General features: G+C 43.8%; 1 protein-coding gene across 2 annotated transcripts in view; it reads right to left on the bottom strand.

Annotated features, from left to right (window-relative positions):
* The window catches only part of LOC108934819 (IQ motif and SEC7 domain-containing protein 2-like), a 71249-nt gene extending 57035 nt beyond the window's left edge, over positions 1-14214 (bottom strand). For both annotated transcript variants that reach the window (XM_029257136.1, XM_018752943.2), the window contains exon 1: positions 11806-14214. In XM_029257136.1, coding sequence (XP_029112969.1) covers positions 11806-12215 — 410 coding nt within the window. In that variant the 5' untranslated portion in view covers positions 12216-14214. The remainder of the gene's footprint in view (positions 1-11805) is intronic.
* Between the last annotated feature and the right edge of the window lie 2660 nt (positions 14215-16874).

Here is a 16874-nt window from a genome sequence, read left to right as displayed (position 1 = left end):
CTTTTTTAACTTGCAAACATGTTGTGGGATGTCATTTATCTGTTTCTGTTTGCTGCATTTCTTGCTAGCTTTAAACATCTATAGGACTGTAAGTATGGGCATGTATGTGAACATACACAACATGTTCTGCTAACCCTGTAAATGACTTTAAGAAAAGTGTACCCAAAAGGATGAAAACCTTGAAAACCAGATGTTTCAGTGGTGTTCCCATAAAACAAAACAAAACAAAAAACAAAAAAAAAAAAAAAAAAGTTTTAAGTTAGGCAGCTTGAAAAAGGAGGAAAGAAAAATTGTTAAACGCTTATATATTTATTTTTTTCTGAATGTGGATGTTATGTGTGTCTTTGTGCAGGTATGTCTGTGTGTATTGCAGCAGTGTATCTCCACATGATACAATAACGGAGGTATGGCTTTGAGAGAGAAGTGCAGGCTGTGAGAGGAAACACCAACATGAAGGGTGGGAGCAGAGGAGGAGGACAACCAGGCTTTGGGGAGTGCTGCGTTCCCACTTTGCGCCAGAGTCACTTCAGCAGCTTCTCTCTACTGACTCATATAAGCCGCAGAGGGAGAGAGTGCTACTGCAAATAGAAGGCTGTGAGCGTGTGTGTGTGTGTCTGTGTATGAGAGCAGGATAGTTTTTTAGAAACCCCAAACTCCACACTCCCCAGTGGGAAGACTTATGTTTCTGTGGCTGTGGAACTCCACGGTTGAAATTGGCAGAGTATGCAGCTCAGATGTAAGCAGTATTCAAGCGGAGGGCTTTTAATCGTTTATCCATCTGGGATCTGTTATTGATAACAGATTCCAACCAAAACCCCTCATCCTTGTCCAGCACAGATTTGAGCTGCCATGGGGACTCATGCCATGACCAAGATAAGGCCCTAAGTTGACCAGTTACACACCAACATGGGGCTAATTGTACACCACAAAAGCATGGAAGGGCGGCCACAAACCAAAATGCAGAAGGAAAAAAGTTCAAGTACCTCAACACTACCAGGCAGTTTACTGCAGTTTTAAAAGTAAAGCTAGCTGAACTGACCACTTGAAATTTCAACAAATACAGCCATTACTGTGGTTACCATGGTGAGGAGGCAGCAAACAGGGAACTGCACAGCCTTTGCACAGCAGAGCCCAACCCAGGAGGAATGTTGCCACCTTATCCACCACACCTCGATTCTCAGCTTCACAGCAATGCATTTCTAAAAATTAATTCGATTATTTTGCAATTCCTTTGATTTGTCTATTACAGCTGTCCGCACTACTGTGCCTTCATATCAAAAAAAGCCTTGTTTGTTTATGAATAGCATTGCAATTATGTTATGAAGTAACTTGCAGCAGTACTACATTGAAACCCAACACTATTTGTAAGAGAGACAAAATCAGCGCCACCAGGCATGGGGCACCAATGCTGCAAAGAAAATCAGCTCACAGGGGACAAAGAGTAAAAATAACCGTGCTTCACACTTGACACCCCAAAGTCCAGCTCACAGCATAGAGCACATAAATATAATGGATGCAGGCAGCTGGCCCATGCGACGGTTCAGACCCAAGCTGCATGACACCACTGATGACATTGGCTTGCAACATTTATTTACCTAATTTTGTTTTCTTTGTTGATGTGAATAAATGAACATTTAACAACTAATAACCACTTTACAATTTCATTAATTTTTACTGCTACAATTTTCTAACAGTAAGTTCAATTCAGTTGAAATAATGTTCCCACATTTAAACACAAATTGTAAGTAGTTGACCACATTGACAGTTTCCGTACAAGATAAATGTTAAATATTTGCTTAATTCTTATGGAAAAGTCACAAACCTTTACAGCAGTATCCTAACCACCTAAAAAATTAGCTAGCATTGGAAACATCCTTTACAAGCAAATTTTGTCTGCAAGACATTTCATGAAGTACAGAAAAAGAAAGGCAGAATGCAGAAAAAAATCCATTTTTAGTGTTATTCCTCATCCCATGAAAGCACAATAATGGATAATGGATTTTATTGTTAATGAATAATAAAATAATCCATTTTAAATGCTTTGAATAATTTGCAAAAACTCAAACCATTTCAGATACTTCAAACATAAGGCATTACGGGAGCAATAAATATCTTAGAAGCCGCATCGGGACTGGGGACTCAAAATGCTCCGCACTTTGGATTCGGATTTCATACGTCTAATACCTCAAGGAAAACCACATCTTAGATTATGTCAAAAGTACCATTAATGAATCTCAATGTGAAGCCCACTCATTAAAAATGGTGATCAAGATATCTACTATGATTTTGGCTACGCAGCAGAGAGCCGATCTCATAAAACGGATCCTGCAATGAGGACTCATCGTTATTTGTGCCAGTTAGAATAAGCAGTGGGAATGCAGAGTTTAGAGGCTGCAGCCGTTTGGAGTGCCGCACACAGTGACCACTTCATCAGCAGACACCACAGCCCTACAGCGGCACACACTGGCACCAAGGCCATCAGCTCAGAGGCTCCAAAGTGACACTGGGGCTTAAAAACAGAAGTTGAAGAATATCAGTCGCATTGCCATGATTGCCTGTCATCGTGTTTCACCACGCAGAAGTGCTGTATAACTCCCCTCAGGTACAAAGCCTTTTGTTTGCAGCTGGTCTAGCCTAACAGCCTTCAACACAGCAGAACCCTAATCTCTACAGAGCTGCCAGAGTAGTTTAACAAAGTCCACACACAACCTTGCTACCATCACACCACTGAAAGTAGTGACAGTTTTTTTTTTTTTTTAATTTTTTGATTAATTAGCTGGAAAAAGACTCAATCAATTAATTTCGAGGTTATAATTACAATGGTTATTATTCATAATAATTACAACACTTGAATGTGCTATAAGTTTTATTAAACTACATCTGTGCCACACAGGTTTTTTCCTCCAAGTCTTTAATTAGGTAGGCATGCTGACAACTGGCTTGCTTACTAGGTATGTCTCTTTTGCTCAATTTTCATCATGAATTCAGCTCAGATCAACTTCCACAGACTTGTAAAATCAAATAGATCTCATTAAATTACACCGAGTCAAACACGCTAATCAAGGAGGCTTTGACGACACAAAGAGGCCATTTCTCAAAACTCCACAACTGTATCATTACCATTGTTTAGTTGCTTAGCAAATATTTTTATCCAAAGGAAATTTCGCCTATTCATATAGCTGGAAATTTTCATATTAAGTGCTTTGTTCGACGGTGTTACAGAAGAGCTGCTCTTAAGATATTAACTGTCAACATCCAGGTTACAAGCCCATGTCATTAACTAATGCATCACACCTTACTATGTCACAAGCAGTGAAAGCAAAGGACAGGAACATTTCCATCATTCCTCCTGTGTGTTGAAAGGATTTTCTTTTTTCTCATTAAAAATAAAAAAATTGAGGGCTAATGCTTGCTTCCTGTCACACCACATATACCATGGGTGACTACACAAAAAGTAGTCTGTGGACACTCAGTTCATGCCTTTGGTATACACACTGGCAGAAAAGTGTTTCAGTTCACAATCAAAATAAAAATCAAATAAAATTTGATAATAATTGTTTATATTACATAACATATTATGTATTCATCAACCTACATGCAAGCCCATGAAATTCTAATAAGCACTAACAGTCTGTCATTGACACTTTGTCAGCCATATGACAAATGCACACATTTTAAAGAGCTGTGTCTTGGGGACTTGAGAGCTGGGCCAGTATATACACTGCTACCTATGACTTACTGGTGAGTAACACAGCAGGCAATAATATATGTATATATGTGTTTTCCCCCAATCTGCAAATGAAAAAGGACAGATGAAGTAGAACGTGCCTTGACCTCTTCTTTTCATGTCTTCTATGGATAACTTAAGCTGCATAAGAACCAAAAGAGCTAAAGATATCAAATCAAACTCACCAAAATCAATGCCAGTCCTTACATTTCATGCAGATCAGAATTTCTGAAAAGCAAACCAACTCTCACTATGCCAACTAACCCATCTTTTTAAAGATTTTTTTTTTTTTTTTAAAACATAAGGGTACATACCAGTTATCGTCCAGCTCAATCATAACTGCTTGGCAAAAAAATAATGCTGACAGAGAGACACTGGAATATTCTTTTTATATTGGAAGTGCTACTGTTAAGCTTCTTTTACAGCCTAGTTAAGAAGATCTGTATACTGGCTGTATTTTAAAACCTTTTCAAATTTAGGATTAATGTCATTGACATTTTCACTTATATATATATATATATATATATATATATATATATATATATATATATATTCTAAAACTGGCTTTTCAACGTACCGGTAAAATGTTCAATAATTTCTGTAAACCCTTGGTTTAAAAGGGTATCCTCATCACTTTAGATTATCATCAGGAACATATAAAAAAAAATAATAAAAAAAAACCTTTACACACACACACACACACACACACACCTTCAGAACCGCTTGTCCCATACGGGGTAGCGGGGAACCGGAGCCTACCCGGCAACACAGGGCGTAAGGCCGGAGGGGGAAGGGGACACACCAGGACGGGACGCCAGTCCGCCGCAAGGCACCCCAAGCGGGACTCGAACCCAGACCCACCGGAAAGCAGGACTGTGGTCCAACCCACTGCGCCACCGCACCCCCTTAAAACCTTTACAGTTCTGAAAAAAAAAAAAAGTATGTCAAAAAAAAGACCTGCAGTTAAGAAGTTGCCTAACTACTCAAGCAGTTCTCCTTATTCCAGTGCTCCAGGCTACTTTCACTTCATTAGCATTTACTTTGATATTGAACAATTTCTTAAGTGGAAAAGGAGTAATGTATTTAAGAATGTACATTTTCAAGAATCATCTACATATTCAGTTATGCACAACAAAGATGATTCCTACGAATTGCCTTTACCTGTGTGATTTTTTACCTGCCAAAAGACTATTCATGATGAGGCTGTTCTCTAATGACATATGCAGCCATCACATAAGCTAGAATGCGAGGGCACAGTGAGGTCTAGTACGAGGTCAGCCATCGGCCTCCTGAGTTGTGTTATATTAGACGCTCCAGTAGCTGTAACAGTCATTCCAGGACAGATGCTGAGTGTTACTCTGTAGGTCATGTGCACAGCAGTAATTGCCACCTATGGGGATGAATGTAATTAAACTCAGGTCACACTAATTAATTCTACTGGTAACACTGATACACATTGTCTCTGTCCTGCTCTTTTGAGCTCTTTAACACACACACACACACACACACACACACACCATGTTTGCACCTTGCACATACACTCTTCTTCATGACGTTTCTTTATGGTTCTTACATATTTGCTTTACAGCTAAACACAAAATGAAGTACTTACACTGCAAAAACAATACAGCTGTCAGGTATAACAGCTGAGCACTGAATTATTAATATTATTAGCTGAAAACTTGGCAGTAAAGTTTATGCTTTGTCATAAACTTGAAACCATATAACTTGTGACTCAACATGTAAAACATAATTTGAAGCAAACTTCGGCAGAGGTTGACTCCTGTTACAAACTCAATCAAGGTTTTAGGCTTCACTTCAGCTAATGGAAATGAAACTGCAACTGATCTTTTATTTTCCGTACATTCCGTTAGGATTTTCTCCATGAGGGATTGGAAATAACAACAACAACAAAAAAAAGACAAACTACTGCCTGGTTCCAAACCAAGCAGTCCTGGGTATAAGGCAGGTCAACGGAATGAGCATTGCATTGTACATAACCACAGCACAGCAAAGGTACAGGCACAGACAGACAGTTTGCAGAGAGTACCCTCAAATGTCTTGCCTACCATCTAGTTGCCCATGGTGCCTTGCTGGATTGTGACTGTCCTGTGGACCCAAATATCATGCAGACAAGGAGTCAGTTGGGTTACTAAAACCAGGGAAGCATTTTATTTTTTCTGTTGTAAAACATGTTTCCTGAGCTTCATTTCAAGGAGCCAGGACACTTCACATAGGTCATTTTTCTGTGGAAACTAGCAAGCAGAGCCATTTGATCACGTAGGCATGGGAGAGTGAGGTAGGCTGCAGCACTACAAAAAGATGGTTGTTTTGTTTGCTCGCCTCGACAGAAGCCAAGCAGGGGACGCAGGCCCTGGCATTGCGCACGCGTACACAATGATTTATGGGATGGCTAATGTCCGCAATCGTCATGGGGACGTAGAGCAGGGAAGGCAGAAGGTCACTAAGGAGGAGTGGTCCTAAACACCACAAACACAGCCTCCTTTATGACACACACACACACACACACACACACACACACACACACACACACGCTGCCAAGGAAAGAAACTGCAAATCGGATCCCCGTGACTCAAAGAAGGGGGGGAGAAGAGGAGAAAAAAAAAAAAAAAAACAGGAATGCTTAGTGATACACCATCTGTCTACATGGCAAGAGGGAGGGCAAAGGGGAGCAGGAGTGATAGAGAGAGGGAGGGAGGGAAGGAGAAGGAAATAAAGGAATTAAGGGATGGAGGAGGGGGACAAGGGACAGGGAGAGGATCTCATTCAGTGTAATGATACAGGAGGCCATTAAGCTGAGACAGGTGAGAGCAGTATCTGTAAGGGTGAGAGAGACAGATGGGATGGGTACAGGGATGAGGGACAAGGACTGAGAAACTGTAAAGTGAAATGGATCAAAAGTTGAACTTCATCTGACAAAAAAATCTGACAGTAGAAAAGATACAATTTCTTCTCATGCATGCACCTGATCTCAACTAAATATTTTTTCAGTGAAATTTTCAGCTAAAGCATGACAGCAAGTGATTTAAGTTCGATAAAAAGAATCAGAATTCTTTTCTATTCAGAACCTCGAGAGAAAATCAAACGAGTAGACATAGGAAATATGATTTTAAGGCTCGCCACATAATTTCATCTATTGTCTGAAAATTAAAAACACATTGATCTCCACTACTTTCAGCACTAGCACACAAAGACCCTGCTTTGACATTATTGTTTGAATACTGAATAACAACAACGACTTCAAAAAAAAAAGGCAAAATGAAAAGAATGTGCACCAGAAACAGAAAAGGGAAAAAGTAATTTACCAAGCCCCAAAATTCCTGGCATTGAAAGGATAATAAATGCTTGGCCACAATAAACACAAAGAGCCAAGGGGTTCAGCCACAACAGTCCCTGAACAAGCAGGATGGCCCAGACCTCATTACTAATTCATCACTGCATTTAATACCCATATTAATGGCCAATTGATATTACTTATTAATAACTGCCACTGAGGGTGAGGCTAGGGAGGGTTAGTGGAAGCAGAGGCACTTCCTTTATCCCTGGCAGAAAAATGGAAGCAGGATGCTCTAAGACCCAGAGGGCTCACTAAGGCATCTCAGGGCTCAGACTGCTGTAGACCAATGCTGGACATTCAGGGCTATAAGCTTGTCAATTTGAGTTCTTTCAATCACCACATAGCTGTGTCAGATCTCACAAACACACAGAGACAGCATTACATAGATGAAAACAAAACTAAATGGATCATGTCTGGACTTTGTAGTATTGCTAAAAAATCCATAGTACATGCAATGTAACCACAATGCCTTCAGATCATCTATTTTATGCTGAATCAAAGCTGCGTCTATGCATGTTTCTGAGGAAAATGCTTGCAGCATGACTGCCTTGAGGTTTCCACATGGAAAGACAGGCTCCCTGAATGTCTCTGTGACTGGTCATACTGACCTGTCTGTTTGCTGCAGTTACATCACTACTGTACCCACTGCTGCCCAAGCACTGGTGGCAAACTGCGGATACATTTCCAGCCATAGCATGTCACTACCAGTGATTCCTGCTGCAGAAAGGCAAAGAGAGGCAGAGTAGATGCTCTCTTGCTTTTGGGCTTGTGAGGAAAAATGCCCACCCATGCCCACTCTAAATTTCCAAGGTCTCAACTCAACTGCGTGCCAAGTCTTTTTCATGGGCACTGAGTCCCAGACAAGACAGCACACCCAGCTAATGCTTCGGCTGGGGACTGTTTTATACTGCCCTTAATCTGCATTCTCTATCTCTGCCACCCACTCCCTCAGCACTGTGCTCACTCCTTCTATATCTCTTCTCTGGCTCCACTGCAATTTTAAACCTTCATCCCTCTCAGCCAAACAACACTGCTTTTCATCTCCTCTGTCCTGGCTATCAGTAAATCTGTTCACCTTTATTTCAAACATTCCTATTGCAACTGATTTTACTGTCCATGATTCCTTCTTTAACATTAGAACTGTTCTCTAAATGTCCATATTAATCCTGCTCCCAGCAATGTGAAGGCAGACGCACATAATTAAAATGATGTACTTAACCTTTTCACCCTATTACACAAATGCAAGCTCACATATGGTAAGAAAAGTAGGACTTGCCATCAAAACCTTACTATTCCAAGTAGCAAAAGATCATGAATTTGTAGAAGAAGCAACAAATTTGAGCAGGGATACTTATTCAGTTTTTAAGTATGAATTCAGTGCTTCTTGCTTTTTGTAAATCTCGTGGTTTTGCGGGGGTGGCGTGGTGGCGCAGTGGGTTTGACAGAGTCCTGCTCTCCAGTGGGTCTGGAGTTCAAGTTCCGCTTGGGCGTCCCACCCTGGGTGTGTTCCCTCCCCCCTCCAGCCTTATGCTCTGTGTTGCCGGGTTAGGCAACAGCTCCCCGCGACCCCGCCTGGGACAAGCGGTTTCAGATAGTGTGTGTGTCAGATAATTGGTTTTGCGGGGTAAAAAATTAAGAACTGGCCATAGACTATACCTATACACTAAAATAAACTCTTACTTATTCACTCACTCACTATATTGTGAACTATTTTTGAACTAGAGGTTAACATCTCCTGTCTCTGCCAGCAAATTAACAGAAATCTGAATACAGCATTGAGAAAAAAAATAATGTGCATACAGTAAGTGCAAGTTCACACACACAGTCCCAAAGAGGCTTTCCCATACGAGTCACGTAAATCATACAGTTGTTAATGCAGCACACATTCAACACATCTCGGTGGAATTAATGAACGGTAATATAACAAGGACCTTTCCTGTATGTCTCCACCAATAGAATTCACCTCTTCTACTCACCATGTTCCCATTTTTCAAGGGTAACAGGAATTTAAGGGGTCTGCCAGCTAATTTTGAGATCACAACAGCAGGGTGTAAGAGAGCAACTAGGGTCAAAAACACGGTTGCGTAAAAAGGTTGCCGCCCTCTTTCCTGTTTTTTCCCCTTTGCTGTCTCAACCCCAGGTTGTGCTGACTTAATCCCCCATAGCCACCGTACTTGGGGCTTATGGAAGAGTAATTGTGTAGCTTCATTTGACACCTTTAGGTCTCTTCTGTAGACTAGCCATTTAAATCACTTTACAGAAAGGTTTCAGGCTGATCAACAGGCGCTTAAAAGCACTGTTGGCAGTAAGGGTGCCATTTTGGCCAACGACACCCTTACACATACAATGGTATCAGCCACCACAAATAAACTGAACAAATTGACAGATGAGTCCTGTTATACAGCCTACAGTTCAGCCTTGAACCCCCAAAAGAGACAGAAGACACTGTTTAGGTGTCAGGTACCAGGACATCAGGTTTACTGTCAGTCAGTGCTAACCTGCACAGCGCATTCTTAGTACCAACGTGTAAAGGAAGCAGTCAACTTGGCAAGGGTGCTTTGATGAGTGGGATAATTTTCAGTAAAGTCACATATAGAACTGGATGAGAAGTAGAATGTGATTAAAATCTTAACAGAACTTACTTAAAAATTACGACACTGCACGGAACAAAAAACACAATGCTCACAGATACATTGCTAAACAAAATATTGAATTTTTGAGACTGGGTTCTCCAAAAACAGAGAGAATCAGTAAAAGTGAAGCCTTTCAACATTCATAGAATGGCTTTAAATGCAACAGAAGCTATGCAAGTGTTAGGCAATAACAAGGAGGATCCCAGCCTGTCTTGTCTTTCAGAACCAGGCAGAAAGAACAACACCCCAGAGGGAAGAGAGAAAACTTGGAGTATCTGAGCAAACAGGAGGTGTTTAGCTACTGTATCTTCCACTTTGACAAAAAAGTAGAACATATTTGACTTGCAGGGGCTCTCTCCCTTGCTGCCATATCACTCACCCACACAGGGGCACACACACACACAGACACACAAACTGACAATCTTACTCTCCATGGCATATTGAAAACATCGCTCTCCCACACAAAATGAACCACTATCTTGCCCCTACACATCATCATCCTACATGCAGGACTCACATAAACCAAAGGCATGCCTGCATGAGGACACACAGAGTTCTAAAAGGGAGACAAGAAAGTTTTGGATTTTGAAACTGATTTGGCTGCAGATTAATAAAATCTAGTATTTCAAACCCTGTGGTCGAGCACAGTTTAAACACTGGCCTTATGAAGCCTTGTGCTCCACCACCGCTCTACATGTGCTACGAAAAACATCACTAATTCATATTGTTCATTAATAAAGTTGATGCTTTTCTCCAAAGTGATGTACAATTTGTATACTAAGATATTCACACTTATTCACCCATTTATACAGGGACATAGCTTATGCTGTAGCCCTGCACAAGGGTACCACAGCAGGAGCAGGTATTCTTACATGAGTATTTCGATTGCAAAGCGATGGCTAACTACTACGCCCCCTGCTGCCTCCATGGACTACATACTGTAAAAAGTCCACTCACAGAGAACTAAGCATCCCTACAAATGGATTAGGAAGTTCTCACATTTTTAAACATGCATCAGTCCTCTGTGACCTACTGGGTATTCTCTGCCATCCACCTGTATGTAAACACAGCAATTGCTCAGTAACATGGGTGTTGTAGCCACCTCTTTCAACAGAGCATGACATGAGATGAGGCAGGCAAATCCCTAGTCCCGCAGTGTCTGGCTATCATCACAGTGGGGCTTTATGCAAGAGGACAGTGCCAAGCAACTGGAAGAGAGGCCTATTTCCGAGTAGGCGAATTTCACGATGGATTTAGCCAGAGACACACAGACATACACAGAGTACCAAGTCAGTGAGTATGCTAACGGCAGAACCCCCCACTGCTGATTTCCCCATAATTGCTGGCCTTTAAGCTTACTGATGTTAACATCGAACAATCACCTCCTCTCTTCCTTATGTGTGCTGAAAGGAGCAGGAGAGCCGGTTGTCGGAGGTCCACCCAGAACAGTGCTGTTTAAGCAGACTCCGATAGCAAAAAAGACTTTAATCAGAGCCACGTTTAGCAGAGGGATGCTGCCTTGTTAAAGAGGGCCACAGTGAAATGGTGTTTCTTGCAGGAATCAGGAGGTCCGCGAATGGCCAGGAATACTAATCATCGTCCCTGTCAGCTGGAGACTGAGTAAAGTTTTCTTTCCAATACTTAATCTACATTCCCTGAATGATAAGGAATTTAAAGATACAGTGATTTACCTTAATTAACTACCTTATACTATGACAAATATGAGCCAGTAATTATCATTACAGGTAAAATGTATTGCTCAGGGGGGTGTGGTGGCACAGCAGGTTTGGCCTGTGCCTGCTCTCTGGTGGGTGTGGGGTTCGAGCCCCGCTTGGGGTGCCTTGCAACGGACAGGCGTCTCATCCTGGGTGTGTCCCTTCCCCCTCCGGCCTTGCTCCCTGTGTTGCCGGGTTAGGCTCCGGCTCGCCATGACCCCGCTTGGGGCAAGCGGTTCCAGACAATAAGTGTGTGCGCGTGTATTGCTCAGTAAAATGTCTAAACTGTATTATTCAATAAAAACAGGTTTCCATATTTGCCCAAGTGAACATGAGAGAACTTGAGGATAATGAAGGGTATCAGGGACTCACTGTCTGCGCAGAGTGGCGGCTGGGCTGGTACTGGAGCTGTCCGTTCGGTCCAGTCTCTCTCTCTCCCGTTCCCGCTCCACCGGGGCAGATCCACAGGAGAGCCCTCGGGTCAGTCGAGTGTGCACCCGTCGATCCCGAGCCGGCACCGGAGGAGGAGGTGGTGGGACAGGGTTGGCATTACTGTTGTGGGAGGAGGGTGGATTCTGACTAGGCTCAGAGGTGCGTGGGTGCCGGTCCAGCCGCAGGTCCTTGTTCTCCTGACTCAGGCGATCCAGCTGGACCTCCAGCTCCTCAATGCGGCGCCGTTGCGACTCCAGGAGCTTCTGCTGACTCTCAATGATGTTGTTGAGTTCCAGCAGGTACTCAACAGCCCGATTGGGGCTTTCTGGGCTGCCCTGACCCGCGTCCATGGTCAGGAGTCTCACACCTGCCTAACCACAGAGGTAATTACCCAGGGTGACCTCAAGAGCTTGCCCCCCCCCCACTGACAGTAAGTGGGGGGGAGAGGAAAGCCGGAGGGGGGTTGAAGAAGTCAAATTACAGATTTTTTTTTTTTTTTTTTTTTTTAAAACTTAACTCCCCCTGAGATATATGATGAAACAAATCACATCCAGTCTTACTTTTTGGGTTTTCAAAATCAAATGTTTCTGCGGGGTTACAATCCACACACAGCTCAAAGTAGCAATGTACCAGTGTGTTTGGCCAGTTCTTTCATATATGACCCATGTTGAGATCCGTAAAAAACTGCCTTGAGTTCATCTCTGAGAACAAAGGGTGAAGGTGACAATGTGATGAAATGGACGTCTTAAGGTGCAAGTCTTTCGCTTTTGACACTGAATGGAGTACTTCCGGTAAATACACAAAGGCATGCATGCGACAGGAGCGGTTCTGAAGGTCTGTCCATCCAATCATAGAGTTACAGAAAGGGAAAGACGGAAAAGGTAACAGACCTTTCACCCCCTGGCTCGCAACTCAGCTGCACTCCAAAACCTAATTCACCTGGCACATCTTCGGTTAACTTTCCAGAAAGGCAAGTTCGGCCAAAATGGACACGGACTGGAACCGCGCGCCGCGCTTCCGTCAACGATCCATTACATGGACGGAGATGAAAACCTTACTTCTTTCTATGCATGTGTCTACAGTACATGTTCATACAGCGGCAATTTTTCAGCAGGTTGAGTAGTTAGCGTTTCCTTAGATTTGGATGATGAGTCCAACAAATCCCGGCCAAAAAGTATAAAACGGGCTTTCTGCAGCCATCCCACGGTGGAAAAAAAAGACTAAAGGAAAATGGAGGACGGGGAAAAGACCGAAGGCTCAAAAAAACACCACACGGGGCTCTCTGTTACGAATGGCGGAACTCCGTGACCATCATGGGAAAGCCCTGTTTTCCTCCTTTGGTCAGAGGAGTCTTCCTCCACCTTTCTATCATGTTGCCCAGCGCTGTCCCACCTTGGAACACCCTGCACTGTAGGGCATCCGCCGTACAGCAAGCACAGCGCGCACCTTTCGGTGTCTACTCCTCAGTTCCAGATTCCTCTTCCATCTTTCTTAATTACTCACGCAACACACACACACACACACTTCCCGTGCCACCCCCTCAAACACTCGCTGCCCGTTTAGTCATCTCCTGACACAAAGCACCTCCTCCCCCCACAACGAAAGATGACTGCTGAAGCTCTAAGGATGCTCGTGGCGTGAGCCACCCTGCCCACTGCCTGGTCTCCTTCTGAGGCTCTTGGAGGATCTCCCTTCTCCCATCGACTCTTCTCGCGGCCAAGTGACACACTGACTGCTCTGACCCCTCGGCAGGTTACCGCACACAGCACGGCGGAACTTAAGAGGCCCGCATTTCAGGAGGCAACGAGTTGCTGCGAAACAACAAGTACGTGAGCTTTTATTTGAAAGCGTCAGCCGAGGCCGCCTCAGTCCCTCTTCATCCTCCTCTTCCTCCTCAGCACCTGCTCCAGAAACGCAGCCTAGACCCCGATGTGGCTGAATGAGAACAAGCAATGGGGAATTTGTCTCCTAAGGGTGCCGGGGCTCTCTGAAACAGTGTCTTTCTCGTTCTTTCTGCCGGTTATTCGGGCTTCACCGTCTCCTTTTTTTTTTTCCTCTCTCGAAATTTTACTTCATTGAAATCTCTGTGCGCGAGCGCGGCTCCTCCTCGGTGATTCAGCGCCCGACTCCGAGAGAGAGCCCGCGAGTCACCACATCATCAGCACCGAGAAACAATTCTCAAAGCAAAGCCAACACCAAAAACCACTTTTTATAGGATTTTCTACTCGTTTAAAGCATAAACCTGTTCATGCTGTCGTTTCGATATATTCCCCTTCGATTTCCTAATTAGGCACAAACTCTGCGCATTATCATGTCAACGTGTGTGTGTGTGTGTGTGTGTGTGTGTGTGTGTGTGTGTGTGTGTGTGTGTGTGTGTGTGTGTGTGTAATCATCCCCGGCGGTCGCGCCTTTCGAGTGGTTTACCGGTTTAAAATAAATATATTTATATTCTTCACTTCTTCTGTCTTGGGGTATTTCTTAGAATTTGTTCCTGCGACAAAAAAAAATAATAGAAGTCAAAAATGTCCTGAATTCGCTCAAGATACGGGGTGCAGCGCTGAGGGGCAAAGAGCGCGGGAGGTCCGTCCACTTGGGCGCCGCTGGACTTGCTCTGCCGCACCTGCCGCCCCTTCCGCCATTATCATTATGCCGTGCTGCAGAGCTCCCGAGCACTAGAGCTCCTGCCTCGGTGCCTCTGGCTGGATCACGCCGTACTCCTCGTCATCCTTCTTACTGGAGAGCCGTGGTGTAGCTTCACCTCATTTCTGAGTCAGGAAAGATGTGCCGCTTTCTGCCGACTACAATTCTGATGTTAAGTACAGGAGCTGTAACGGAACATCGGTAGGAAACCAAAATGCTATCTCGGCCATTTTGGATCTAAGAGCCCGTCGAGTTTCATTGGAGAGGCTCGCTTGGACAGAGCCACAATGGCTGCTGTCCGTTTTCTCTCTCTCTCTCTCTCTCTCTCTCTCTCTCTCTCTCTCTCTCTCGCTTGCGCGCCCGCACACGACAAGAATCTATGTTACCATAGAACTGGAAATTGTGTCTTTTAATTCTTGTTATAAAAGCTGGTTCCCGTTCTGACAAAAATCATCCATGCATGGTCAGAAATTAAAGACGTGAGAGACTTGGAGAATCCGAAATTGTCCCTTTCACATCTTGAAACGTTTTTCTGCTTATACAGACTTTTATACACTCACCCACAGACTTCCTCATCATCATGGGAAAGGATGTGTGGTTGTACAAATCTGTGCAATATCTTACATAACTGCAACAGTATGCATCTGAAGTTATGTGATGGCATAAAACTTTGTCACTGTCCCTTGTTCTTCATCCTCCCCTCATCCCTGACATCGAGAACATCCTGTGCTGCAAATCCACTGCTGTTTTGTAGTTAAACACTCACATTTGCCAGTGAAGATATGAAAATATTCAGCTGAATGAAGTGTGCTGTATTTTTAGCCTTCCGATCATGAAGAGGACCATCTGGTTCCTGCTTACCAGTGAAAAAGTCTGGAGTCACCCTGCGGCGAGGGGGGGTGTGGACTGGAGATGAGTCAGTCCCATGCAGACGGATGGGTCCAGGTTGTCACAGTGCTCCCGGGGTGCGTCAACTCTGTGGAGTGCAGAAGTGTCGACGTGCAGCACACTGCATCAGCACGAGTGTTGCTTTCAGAAGGCGGGCACAGCATGGAGGTGGAGGACTCATCAGTGTACTAATTTTTCTAAAAAAAAAAGGTGGGGGATGGTTCATTTTTTTAAAAAAAGATCAGTCATATTTGACTCTTCTGCTTTGGCCTGGCGTCCTTTCCCGGCTGTGCCCAAGGCATCTTCAGATTGGTTTTGAACCCCTGCGACCCTGAATTGGTAATCAGAGTCTTTGATGAACGGTTCCCTCCACCCTTGTCCTTTGGCTATACTTGAAAACAATCCTTGGCCAAATGAAAGATTATGGCCGCTCTATTCTTTTGCATGTATGTTTGTCTTCAGCCTGACTTAGGTGTTCATGAGCTAATATACACCTTGCTCCCTTGAAAAAGAAGGTAGCACATTAATGAAAGTGATCTCAAACCCATTGCATAACACCGAGACAGTATCAGTGGACATGGTTACCAAACAGCATTACTTGTGACCCATCCATCACACTTTCACGTTGTTCTAACATCTCTGCAGTCTAATCACATTCCCTGCTTGGTTCTCATAATTATGCTCTTATCCTCCACATCTGCACCATCCACCTGCTTTGCTCTATGCTGCCTCCGTCCCACTTCCTTCTCTCGCTCCCACATGCTATCTCCACTGTCCACCCACACCCCTCCCCCATATAGTCCCCATGAAACAAATACAGCTGCTCTGGGAGAGAGGAAGAATATCTCAGCTCACTAACCAACTATTTTTGGATTTCACAATGTGTTAGGAAAATGTTTCTCTAGTGCAGCGAACATGCAGCACACAGATGTATTTTGGAATAGTTAACTACCTGTTGGACTGGCTTTTTTAAATATGATATTCCCAAGTGGAAGAAAACAGACTCCCAGTCCTCCACAAAGACATCTTCTCAAGATACTCATGGACTTCAAAACCTGCACTTAGGTTACCTTAAGTATCATCAACTTGAAAAGGAAAGCGTGGAAATTGGAAATTGCATAGCAATTGCATTTGTCATTTGGATGGTCGTGCTCATCTTTTTATGTATTGAACGTATATTATGTTGCTTAGACATTTCACCAGCGTGGGGGCACGGTGGGTTTGACCGGTGCTTGCTGTGTGGCAGATCAGGTGGTTTGAGTCCTGCTTGGGGTGCCCTGTGATGGACTGGCATCTCGTCCTGGGTGTTTCTCCTTGGCCTTGTGCCCTGTGCTGCTAGGTAGGCTCCGGCTCACCGCAACCCTGCTCTGGGCAAACTTTTGTTGATGTTGGTTGGTATTTTTCTAGCGTTGACACCTTTAACAAAGCACCCATTGACCCGGACAATACAAGCCCAAGATGAGAAGTTCTGGACAGTGGAG

Source organism: Scleropages formosus, chromosome 1, assembly GCF_900964775.1.
Source record: "Scleropages formosus chromosome 1, fSclFor1.1, whole genome shotgun sequence".
In the NCBI taxonomy this organism is placed as follows: domain Eukaryota; kingdom Metazoa; phylum Chordata; class Actinopteri; order Osteoglossiformes; family Osteoglossidae; genus Scleropages; species Scleropages formosus.
Note: the sequence above shows the minus strand (reverse complement) of the source record. Positions and strands in the feature narration are given on the sequence as shown.